General features: G+C 40.3%; 1 protein-coding gene across 1 annotated transcript in view; it reads right to left on the bottom strand.

Annotated features, from left to right (window-relative positions):
* The window catches only part of LOC126365886 (helicase SKI2W), a 155,122-nt gene that overhangs the window by 39,595 nt on the left and 102,189 nt on the right, over nucleotides 1-13,338 (bottom strand). Inside the window, exons 13-14 of the mRNA XM_050008586.1 lie at nucleotides 7,999-8,193; nucleotides 735-967 (exon numbers count right to left, since the gene is read on the bottom strand). Of these exons, the coding sequence (XP_049864543.1) occupies nucleotides 735-967; nucleotides 7,999-8,193 (428 nt within the window). The remainder of the gene's footprint in view (nucleotides 1-734; nucleotides 968-7,998; nucleotides 8,194-13,338) is intronic.

The raw sequence follows: 13,338 nt of genomic DNA, 5'->3' as shown, positions 1-13,338 counted from the left end.
ATTAATCACTTTCAAATTTCAGCACACTTTCTGAGAGTAGCAATGTAGGAGACAATTGGGATTTGCATTTATCTCCTTTAGTGAACAAATAGTACAAGTAATTAGACTTCATACTTTTTTCTGTCATTGGATCTCAGCACTTCCTGGATTCTCAACACACTTCCTCATTCTCTCAACAGAAGAGAACTGAAAATTGCAATCGATTCAATGCTGTACTAACTTCATAAATCTGGAAAATTGCACATGCTTCCATTGGCTTCTAGGCACCTCAGTGCAATGAAAGGTGTAAGTTATTGAAATGGTTAGAAAAAGGCATGTTTTTCAAATTATGGGCACAGGCAAAATAATGTCAGTGAAGAACCTAAGACAATCCAAACTAACCAAGAAGAGGAATTTTATTCCTGGGTATAATTATTTGAACAGACTCAAGTACAGATCAGTTTATCAGTTTTTTGTTACCACTGTTTTACCATGGCGTAACAATTACGTATTGTAAATCCTTTATTACCCCACATTTTCAGTACTATCACATTTCCTCCAAAAAATACTGTTGTCTTATTCAAAATTTTATTGCTTGAAAATTGTAATTCACAAGTGTTCATGGTGCTTGTCCTTGTGAAAAGAACTGATACAAAAGTTTTTCATTTATAGTAAATTATAGCATAACACACTACTGTCATAGTTTAAAAACGCAATCTGAAACAGAGACAAAGTCAGGTGATTTACTCACACACCTAAATCTTGGTAGTTGCCGTCTATCCCAATCCTGAATTACACGTTCAACGTTAATCCTGACAGTTTTATCAGAAATTTCAAGAATGTCAGTTGGTCCAATTGCAAGTACTGCATGACCCCCAACTCCATCTGGTACAAAAACACTTGTACCCCCTCCAATCAAGCCCATCATACGATACCAAATTTCAGGCTTTTCTGGAGGTTCTTTCCGACTTTTATCTTCATTCCTCACCTTAAAATGGAGAGAACCAAACATTTAATTTAAAAGTAATGATATATCTCTGGTGCAAATACTTAGTGTATTGTGTTTTACAAGCCACAACAAACACAGATAATGTAATGTGAATGAAATGATACACGAATCAGTACTTTTAGCATATAATTTCCGAGGAACTGGGAAAAGACAGTGAAATAATTTTGGATATGGAGAATTCTTGGGAACAGGACTGTCATTAAACAAATGAAGGTCACTCTAAAGTGTGATAGTTAAAGATTTCAGAGCATAGATTCAGGATGAGGCTGATATCACAAGGATACTACGGGGTGATCAAAAAGAAAGCATACATTTGAAAACTTAATAAACCACAGAAAAAAAGTAAAAATTGACACACATGCTTGGAATGACATGGGGTTTTATTAGAACAAAAATGTCCGACAGATGGCGCTGGACAGAAAAACTGCTACCATATTGCTAGATGCGTGAAAGATCTCTTGCGCGCGTCTTTGTGGTGATGATTGTGTGCTCAGCCGATCGTGTGCTCAGCCGCCAGTTTCGTCATGCTTGGCCTCCCAGGTCCCCATATCTCAGTCTGTGTGATTATTGGCTTTGGGGTTACCTGAAGTTGCAAGTGTATCGTGATAATCCGACATCTCGAGGGATGATGAAAGACAACATCCGACGCCAATGCCTCACCATAACTCCGGGCATGCTTTACAGTGCTGTTGACAACATTATTCCTCAACTACAGCTATTGCTGACGAATGATAGTAGACTTATTGAGCATTTCCTGTAAAGAACATCATCTTTGCTTTGTCTTACTTTGTTATGCTAATTATTGCCATTCTGATCAGATGAAGCGCCATCTATCGGACATTTTTTGAACATTTGCATTTTTTTTGTTCTAATAAAACCCCATGTCATCCCGAGCATGCGTGTCAATTTGCACCTCTCTATCTACATTAATCCATGATTTATTCAGTTTTCAAATTTATACTGTCTTTTTGATCACCCGGTACATTGGGAAGGGAACAATGACATATGCCCAGTACAGACAATAGAACAGATACTTTGCATTTGCAAGGAAGTACGAGGTCCACTCTAGTCTGGGTGAGTTTCTCTGGTACATGTCACAAAGGTAAAGGAATAGACACACCAAAGAGGTGAGAAACATTATAGCTCAGAGATGAATAGAGAGACTGAGACGTGCTTAGAAGATGAAGGAAAGTTTGTGTAGCTTTCTCTCAATGTACAGAACAGTCTCTCAGTCTGATCGGCTGCCCGTTACTTACCTTCAGGAGATACAACTACCAATACAGTCAACAGAAAGATATAGAAATAGCATGCAGTCACTGTACTTACAAAAACCATTATTTCTTACTGTAATTATTTTAAGGTTTACAGCACATAATGTCGTTTTTCAAGAAAGCTACCAAGTGACTCTGCCAGAAGATGATGAGCAGGAAATCCACTGAAATGCTGGTTCAAAACAATGTTGCCACTCAGTTGGCAAACTGAGAAGATTTCATCCGTTTCTTGATAATGTAAATAGGTGTGTGCCAATACTGTGTCCATATGAATCACATAACAATTTACCTGTTACCAGTTAGTTAAATTTTGAGCAACCTTAATGATTACTCAATGAAGTAGCTGCTGTGGCATTTCAAATATGTATTTAAATTTTTCTAGATAGATGATGCTCATCAGAATGCACATCTTCAGTTATGGTACAAGAACTGAGCTTTCTTTGCTCATTTCCACATTGTGAGAGGTTTGAAATGATTTACATTTGTGGAACTATTAATCTGCATATTACAGAAGTCATCTGACACTATGAGGACAGATATCAAATGTAATGTCCCAGCCACTATACCAATACTGTATTAGTGCCAAAGTAGTTACATATCATACCTGGGGTGCTGTCCCCAACTGTTGATGCAATACATAACACAACAGCTAGGTCTCAGCACAAAATTTGGTAAACTGTTTACCCAAGCTGTTGATGCAATACATAACACAACAGCTAAGTCTCAGCATAAAATTTGGTAAACAGTTTTATAATATGAATCAATATGTGAAAAAGAAATTGTTGCAGACAATATATCATGACTCTGTTTCATGTTCAGCTATCTCTTTAAAAAAATCTATTCACAAGTAGTAAGTGTGCAATTTTGTCTCACATGAAACAACAAATTTCAGTTGTTATGTGTGAAATTTACTCATATGAATATTTTTCACTGTTATGAATTTGACGGTATGTTTTATCTTTTCCCCTTTATTGTGAAATCATTTGTGCAGGTAGATTTTAAAACTACCTAACTGATCAATTCATCACTCATTTATACATCCATCAGTCCACCCATCCATTATATTCCATAGATTCCACCAAGATGGAGCACCTCCAGGGACGTGGTGCAAGTCAGGGTATACTTTAACAACAGATAAATAGTTTGTAGAAATTAATATATACATTATATTACAAAGAAACTACTACTATACAACTCTACACAATTTATGCTTATGCTAGCTAAATGTAAAATAGTAAATCAGAAGAAAAGTCACAATTTTGGAGAAAAAGACTGATGCTTCCTTAGTTATATTAAATAACTGTTTTTTTATATCCAACTGTTAGCTTAACATATACTTGCCTGCATTGCTATATTTCAAAGAAAATTGTGACAACAGAGACATGTTTACAATAAGTTAACAGTTGCTACATAGCTAACAGTAATTTTTAATCTTTGAACCTAGATGATAAAATAATTTGTTGAAGGAGTGGCTAAAGAGATATGTTTATAATTTTCTTTCAAAATGGTACGGATTCCCAGTTTTGCACTTTATGTTAGATGACAGCTTTGTATTGAATAAGTAAATGTTCTACAACATTATGAAAAGGATAAATTACTATTCACTGTTAAGATGGCATCTTGAGTTGGAAACAGGCACAACCAAAAGACTCTTATAAAATGAGCTTTCAGCCAAAGCCTTCCTCAGAAAGGAAACACACATGTTCACACAAGCAAGCACACCTCATGCAGACATGACTGCTATCTCTGGCCGCTCCACCATGGTGTCTACATCTACATCTACATCTACATGACTACTCTGCAATTCACATTTAAGTGCTTGGCAGAGGGTTCATCGAACCACAATCATACTATCTCTCTACTATTCCACTCCCGAACAGCGAGCGGGAAAAACGAACACCTAAACCTTTCTGTTCGAGCTCTGATTTCTCTTATTTTATTTTGATGATCATTCCTACCTATGTAGGTTGGGCTCAACAAAATATTTCCGCATTCGGAAGAGAAAGTTGGTGACTGAAATTTCGTAAAAAGCTCTCGCCGCGACGAAAAACGTCTATGCTGTAATGACTTCCATCCCAACTCGTGTATCATATCTGCCACACTCTCTCCTCTATAACGCGATAATACAAAACGAGCTGCCCTTCTTTGCACCCTCTCGATGTCCTCCGTCAATCCCACCTGGTAAGGATCCCACACCGCGCAGCAATATTCTAACAGAGGACGAACGAGTGTAGTGTAAGCTGTCTCTTTAGTGGACTTGTTGCATCTTCTAAGTGTCCTGCCAATGAAACGCAACCTTTGGCTCACCTTCCCGACAATATTATCTATGTGGTCCTTCCAACTGAAGTTGTTCGTAATTTTAACACCCAGGTACTTAGTTGAATTGACAGCCTTGAGAATTGTACTATTTGTCGAGTAATCGAATTCCAACGGAGTTCTTTTGGAACTCATGTGGATCATCTCACACTTTTCGTTATTTAGCGTCAACTGCCACCTGACACACCATACAGCAATCTTTTCTAAATCGCTTTGCAGCTGATACTGGTCTTCGGATGACCTTACTAGACGGTAAATTACAGCATCATCTGCGAACAGTCTAAGAGAACTGCTCAGATTGTCACCCAGGTCATTTATATAGATCAGGAACAGTAGAGGTCCCAGGACGCTTCCCTGGGGAACACCTGATATCACTTCAGTTTTACTCGATGATTTGCCGTCTATTACTATGAACTGCGACCTTCCTGACAGGAAATCACGAATCCAGTCGCACAACTGAGACGATACCCCATAGCTCCGCAGCTTGATTAGAAGTCGCTTGTGAGGAACGGTGTCAAAAGCTTTCCGGAAATCTAGAAATACGGAATCAACTTGAGATCCCCTGTCGATAGCGGCCATTACTTCGTGCGAATAAAGAACTAGCTGCGTTGCACAAGAGCGATGTTTTCTGAAGCCATGCTGATTACGTGTCAATAGATCGTTCTCTTCGAGGTGATTCATAATGTTTGAATACAGTATATGCTCCAAAACCCTACTGCAAACCGACGTCAATGATATAGGTCTGTAGTTAAATGGATTACTCCTACTACCCTTCTTGAACACTGGTGCGACCTGCGCAATTTTCCAATCTGTAGGTATAGATCTATCGGTGAGTGAGCGGTTGTATATGAGTGCTAAGTAGGGAGCTATAGTATCAGCGTAATCTGAAAGGAACCTAATCGGTATACGATCTGGACCTGAAGACTTGCCCGTATCAAGCGATTTGAGTTGCTTCGCAACCCCTAAGGTATCTACTTCTAAGAAACTCATGCTAGCAGATGTTCGTGTTTCAAATTCTGGAATATTCCATTCGTCTTCCCTGGTGAAGGAATTTCGGAAAACTGCGTTCAATAACTCCGCTTTAGCGGCACAGTCGTCGATAACAGTACCATCGGCACTGCGCAGCGAAGGTATTGACTGCGTCTTGCTGCTTGTGTACTTTACATACGACCAGAATTTCTTCGGATTTTCTACCAAATTTCGAGACAATGTTTCGTTGTGGAACCTATTAAAGGCATCTCGCATCGAAGTACGTGCCAAATTTCGCGCGTCTGTAAATTTTAGCCCATCTTCAGGATTTCGCGTTCTTCTGAACTTCGCATGCTTTTTCCGTTGCCTCTGCAACAGCGTTCGGACCTTTTTTGTGTACCACGGGGGATTCGTTCCATCTCTTACCAATTTATGAGGTATGAATATCTCAATTGCTGTTGCTACTATATCTTTGAATTTGAGCCACATCTCGTCTACATTCGCATAGTCAGTTCGGAAGGAATGGAAATTGTCTTTTAGGAAGGCTTCTAGTGGCACTTTATCCGCTTTTTTAAATAAAATTATTTTGCGTTTGTTTCTGATGGATTTGGAAGAAATGGTATTGAGCCTAGCTACAATGACCTTGTGATCACTAATCCCTGTATCAGTCATGATGCTCTCTATCAGCTCTGGATTGTTTGTGGCCAAGAGGTCAAGTGTGTTTTCGCAACCATTTACAATTCGCGTGGGTTCGTGGACTAACTGCTCGAAATAATTTTGTGTGTGTGTGTGTGTGTGTGTGTGTGTGTGTGTGTGTGTGTGTGTGTGTGTGTGTGGGGGGGGGGGGGGGCATTTTCTGCTTTTTTGGCCTGAAAGCTAAAAGTTTAGCATCTTTTCATTGTATCAGTCTGTGACTGAACTCCTCCTCCATGTGGTAAGTAGCAATTTATCCTTTTCATTTTCCTGTTATTCCAGACTGGACATTGTTTGATTACTACACTTTCATTTTTTTTATCATCATACAAATTTCTTTTCTCTTGTGTTGCATATTTTCTTACAGTGGGTTGCCTGTCTTACGTGATTCAACATTCAATAGTTCCCAAGTGAATTCACACCATAAAAAAGTGGTGAAAAGGGAGAAAGTAAAAGGTTGTAAAATGAGTTTCATCTCTGAACACATTAATTTTAAATGAGGTTAAGCTCTGTCAACCAGGAAGTACAATGATTGTGGTAAAACATTTTAGTATGATTCTGCAATAATTCATTTGTTATTACTGACATAAAATTAAGTTTTGACCTTTAAAGTGGCAGTTGATGCCCCTGAGACATGCTACAGAATCAATGAAAATGTGCACTGGCTTTTGCATTTAGTAAACTGTATTACTGAAATACCGTGAGCAGAATAAATAAAAATTACCACTGTAGGATCTGGCTTTTTCTTCAGGAGAGAAAACGTAGATGTAGTTGGTGTGAGGTTGGAATGAGCATGATTATTCAGAAACTGATAGCTATAAGGCAAAAGAGAGGCAAAATGTATCACTATAAGATAGAGATGTCAAACAAGGAAAGAAGTACATACAGACAGACAAATATCACTGGGCAGCTGGGAAGTAAACAGTAACTGATCTCTATCTCCTTCCCTCTTCATATTTTGTGAGTCCCTATCTGGGTCTTTAGTTACCTGCTGCTCATCTATGACTTCACACAATAATTTTCTCTTTACAATGAAGAAGAAACACATCGTTCAAAAGCTGAGAATACTATTTTTATTCATTTTGATGTGTTTCTATAGCCTGTGTTGAGAGCTGCATCTGCTAAAATTAGATACTAGCCAGCTCATCTGTCTCATTGTGAATTAAAACAAATTTCTTAAGTGAATTTTCCTTTAAATAAGTAATCAACAATTTATCCATTTGTATGACTTTTGATCTGTCAAAAAAATATTAGATACTATTTATACAAAGTAATTGTTTTACATTTATATCATTGTTCCTCCATAACCAAAAGAAAACCAATAACATAATATTTGATAATTTAGCAATTGGAAGACCAGACAGCAACTTTCACATTGCAACATAGCACTATTAGTGCGCACCAGATACAAAAGAACGTTTAACCTGAAATGAGCTGGGGAAAATGTCCTTTACACAAGCTAATCTCATTTTAATTAAGACTCACTCAGTTCTTTTACACTACAATGATCTTGAAAAGTCAATAGAACTAAAACTTGAATTAAATGAGGTTCTTACTTTTTCTTTGTATTTTTAATAACTTGATAATTGCTCCAAATGAAACATAACCGTATGTATATATCACACAAGTTATTAAGGTCTGTACATAAACCTTCGATGATGAATAAAGAAATTTATGTCTAACATATAACTGAGACACTTCCAGTTTCGAATTATGCAATCTGGCAAAAATTACAGGACAAGAAATAAACATAAAACTCACCTCCAATCGTATCTCTCCTGAACTGTTTTGTGACATGGAATCACAGAGTACAAGTACTTTATATAAAGAGCGTCTGTAGTCTGATGAGAAAGATAACAGAAGTGCTAACTTATTGACGTGTTCTTTGTGAGAAATTAATAACACTCGTCCAGGCACCATTTCACGAACAACTTTTGGCCTTGTCATTGTTTTCACCTAAAAATAAAATAGAATGAGTTTTCTTATGACCAGCAATGAGGAAGTTCATAAGTGATAAAACAAATGATATCCTGTAAGCATAAAATTAACTAAAAGACATGCAATCATCTACAGTTAAAATAATGGTGCAGTAAGGCTTTGCTACATCTTCATCTCTTAAGAATAAATATTTCTCCTTCATTCATTCATCATATACTATAGATCCTTTGACAGAAGAGATACTTCAGGAATGTCAAAAGGGTCAATGTATCTATCAACAAAAGAGAAGCAATTATTGTAAACTAACTCTATGTACTAAGAACTAGATGTATGCACTTTTTTTTCACACTTATAAAACTAAATGGTACAGAAGAAAAAGAGACACAGTCCAGTGTATGTGAATCCATGGCTTCCGTTTAGTCTCAGAGTAAACTCATGACCACATGTTATTCTACTAGTTTACTAGATAAGGTGAAATCTCTGATAAGATTGTAATTTTTATTGCTTTTAATGGTAAATATTGCTTTCACGTCTTCATCACTATTTTCCCAAGTTCATAAAATTACTAGCTTGTTTTCTAATTATAAACATCTGAAAATTTGTAGAATCTGGCTACAAGTAAAATAAATAATAAGTTTAAAAAGTGGGTAAATGTTTTACTACTTCCTCATGAACTTCAAACACCATGATTAATAATAATATTAATAATGGAAAATTGGTATTTATACTTTAAATATCTCTAGAATCCACTGACTTTTGAAAATAAATGTTTCATTTGTAGGGTTTACAGAAGCTGTGGAAGGTCTGTCATGTGTTACTAAAATTGCTATAAACTCTGGTGATTGTATCCTTTTTTCTGAAATATCTACTTCTTATAGCGAACTTGCAATTTTTGACTGCTGATTGAGTGTTGTTCATAAGATTTCACTTCTCACTGTATAAGGCTGCCTGGACCACTTTACATCACTCACCAATTTATTTGCACACCATGTTTGATAAAACAGAAAGAAACTTCCACATTGGGAAAAATATATTAAAAACAAAGATTCCAAGACTTACCAAGCGGGAAAGCGCCGGTAGACAGGCACAATAAAATAACACACAAACACACACACAAAATTTCTAGCTTTCACAACCGACGGTTGCTTCTTCAGGAAGGAGGGAAGGAGAAGGAAAGACGAAAGGATGTGGGTTTTAAGGGAGAGGGTAAGGAGTTATTCCAATCCCGGGAGCGGAAAGACCTACCCTAGGGGGAAAAAAGGACAGGTGTACACTTGCACACACACACACACACACACACACACACACACACACACACACACACACACACACACACACACACACACACACACACATATATATATCCATCCGCAAATACACAGACACAATCAGACATTTGTAAAGGCAAAGAGTTTGGGCAGAGATGTCAGTCGAGGCAGAAGTACAGAAGCAAAGAAGTTGTTGAAAGACAGGTGAGGTATGAGAGGCGGCAACTTGAAATTAACGGAGGTTGAGGCCTGGCGGATATCGAGAAGAGAGGATATACTGAAGGGAAAGTTCCCATCCCCGGAGTTCTGACAGGTTGGTGTTAGTGGGAAGTATCTAGATAACTCGGACGGTGTAACACTGTGCCAAGATGTGCTGGCCGTGCACCAAGGCATGTTTAGCCACAGGGTGATCCTCATTACCAACAAACACTGTCTGCCTGTGTCAATTCATGCGAATGGACAGTTTGTTGCTGGTCATTCCCACATAGAAAGCTTCACAGTGTAGGCAGGTCAGTTGGTAAATCATGTGGGTGGTTTTACACGTGGCTCTGCCTTTGGTCGTGTACACCTTCCGGGTTACAGGACTGGAGTAGGTGTTGGTGGGAGGGTGCATGGGACAGGTTTTACACCGGGGGCGGTTACAAGGGTAGGAACCAGAGGGTAGGGAAGGTGGTTTGGGAATTTCATAGGGATGAACCAAGAGGTTACGAAGGTTACGTGGATGGCAGAAAGACACTCTTGGTGGAGTGGGGAGGATTTCATGAACGATGGATCTCATTTCGGGGCAGGATTTTAGGAAGTCGTATCCCTGCTGGAGAGCCACATTCAGAGTCTGATCCAGTCCCGGGAAGTATCCTGTCACAAGTGGGGAACTTTTGGGGTTCTTCTGTGAGAGGTTCTGGTTTGAGGGGATGAGGAAGTGGCTCTGGTTATTTGCTTCTGTACTAGGTCGGGAGGGTAGTTGCGGGATGCGAAAGCTGTTTTCAGGTTGTTGGTGTAATGATTCAGGGATTCAGGACTGGAGCAGATTCGTTTGCCACGAAAGCCTAGGCTGTAGGGAAGGGACCGTTTGATATGGAATGGGTGGCAGCTGTCATAATGGAGGTACTGTTGCTTGTTGGTGGGTTTGATGTGGACGGATGTGTGAAGCTGGCCATTGGACAGATGGAGGTCAACATCAAGGAAAGTGGCATGGGATTTGGAGTACGACCAGGTGAATCTGATGGAACCAAAGGAGTTGAGGTTGGAGAGGAAATTCTGGAGTTGTTCTTCACTGTGAGTCCAGATCATGAAGATGTCATCAATAAATCTGTACCAAACTTTGGGTTGGCAGGCTTGGGTGACCAAGAAGGCTTCCTCTAAGCGACCCATAAACAGGTTGGCATATGAGGGGGCCATCCTGGTACCCATGGCTGTTCCCTTTAATTTTTGGTATGTCTGGCCTTCAAAAGTGAAGAATTTGTGGGTCAGGATGAAGCTTGCTATGGTGATGAGGAAAGAGGTTTTAGGTAGGGTGGCAGGTGATCGGCGTGAAAGGAAGTGCTCCATTGCAGCGAGGTCCTGGACGTGCGGGATATTTGTGTATAGGGAAGTGGCATCAATGGTAACAAGGATGGTTTCCGGGGATAACAGACTGGGTAAGGATTCCAGGCGTTCGAGAAAGTGGTTGGTGTCTTTGATGAAGGATGGGAGACTGCATGTAATGGGTTGAAGGTGTTGATCTATGTAGGCAGAGATACATTCTGTGGGGGCTTGGTAACCAGCTACAATGGGGCGGCCGGGATGTTTGGGTTTGTGAATTTTAGGAAGTAGGTAGAAGGTAAGAATGCGATGTGTCGGTGGGGTCAGGAGTTTGATGGAGTCAGGTGAAAGGTTTTGTAGGGGGCCTAAGGTTCTGAGGATTCCTTGAAGCTCCGCCTGGATATCAGGAATGGGATTACCTTGGCAAACTTTGTATGCAGAGTTGTCTGAAAGCTGACGCAGTCCGTCAGCCACATACTCCCGACGATCAAGTACCACGGTCGTGGAACCCTTGTCAGCCGGAAGAATGATGATGGATCGGTCAGCTTTCAGACCACAGATAGCCTGGGCTTCGGCTGCGGTGATGTTGGGAGTGGGATTAAGGTTTTTCAAGAAAGATTGAGAGGCAAGGCTGGAAGTGAGAAATTCCTGGAAGGTTTGGAGAGGGTGATTTTGAGGAAGAGGACGTGGGTCCTGCTGTGATGGAGGACGGAACTGTTCCAGGCAGGGTTCAATTTGGATAGTGTCTTGGGGAGTTGGATCATTAGGAGTGGGATCAGGATTATTTTTCTTCGTGGCAAAGTGATATTTCCTCTGCTGGAGGATTTAAATATGTCTGCTTGCGTCTGGGTATGTGTGTGTGTGTGTGTGTGTGTTATTTTATTGTGCCTGTCTACCGGCGCTTTCCCGCTTGGTAAGTCTTGGAATCTTATAGAAAGAAACTTCCACATGGGAAAAATATATTAAAAACAAAGATTCCAAGACTTACCAAGCGGGAAAGCGCTGGCAGACAGGCACATGAACAAAACACACAAACACACACACAGAATTACGAGCTTTCGCAACTGCCAGTTGCTTCATCAGGAAAGAGGGAAGGAGAGGGAAGAATGAAAGGATGTGGGTTTTAAGGGAGAGGGTAAGGAGTCATTCCAATCCCGGGAGCGGAAAGACTTCCCTTAGGGGAAAAAAAGGACAGGTGTACACTCGCACACACATACACACACACACACTCGCACACACATACACACACACACACACACACACACACACACACACACACACACACACACACACACACACACACACACACACACACATCCATCCGCACATACACAGACACAAGCAGACCACTCCATTCGCATCATCAACAGAAAAGGCTCCACTAACGGTATACTATGGCTTCCATATAACTGGCAACTGGTTCTACACAATGCTGGTGACTACTTTGAAGGACAGTAACAGGTGCAAACATACTCCTTTGTATCAGTTGTGAATAAATAGTTGCCATGAAGTAATAATGAATACTCTGTTCAAGAATCACAAGAGGAGGAAGTGTACATGGGAAAGGTGCAGAAACATTTAAAGATTCCAGCTGGATTACATCATGGTCAGACAGTGATTCCAAAATCAGATATTGCATTGTGAGGCATACCCAGGAACATTTTCAGCTTTTGGATGAAGTCCTTCTTCCAAAGTAGAGCTCTCAAGCATTTACACCACAACAGCTCACATATACATGCCACTGTCTCTGGATGTGAGCAGCAGTTTAGCTGGGGGTGGGTAGTAGGGTTAAGGAAGTGGTATGGGGTGGAGAGGGGGAGGCATAGCAGAGTAGGGGTAAGGAACGGGAATGGGGTGGCAAGGGGAAGGCATAGCAGAGTACAGGTGGGGGAGATGCTCATGCTGCCTGTGGAAGTGTGCATAGATATGGTTGGGACAGGGTAGGGCTGCTAGGTGCAGCACTGTGAAGTTGTGTGGTGGGCAGAAGGGGGGAGAGAGATGAGAGAAGCAGGATAGATGAGAGAAGCAGGATAGATGAGAGAAGCAGGATAGATGAGAGAAGCAGGATAGATGAGAGAAGCAGGATAGATGAGAGAAGCAGGATAGATGAGAGAAGCAGGATAGATGAGAGAAGCAGGATAGATGAGAGAAGCAGGATAGATGAGAGAAGCAGGATAGATGAGAGAAGCAGGATAGATGAGAGAAGCAGGATAGAGGAGTGAAGCAGGATAGAGGAGTGAAGCAGGATAGAGGAGAGAAGCAGGATAGAGGAGAGAAGCAGGATAGAGGAGAGAAGCAGGATAGAGGAGAGAAGCAGGATAGAGGAGAGAAGCAGGATAGAGGAGAGAAGCAGGATAGACGAAAGGACCTGTAG

Source organism: Schistocerca gregaria, chromosome 4 (assembly GCF_023897955.1).
Source record: "Schistocerca gregaria isolate iqSchGreg1 chromosome 4, iqSchGreg1.2, whole genome shotgun sequence".
Classification (NCBI taxonomy): Eukaryota; Metazoa; Arthropoda; class Insecta; order Orthoptera; family Acrididae; genus Schistocerca; species Schistocerca gregaria.
This window is presented reverse-complemented; position numbering and strand designations above follow the sequence as displayed.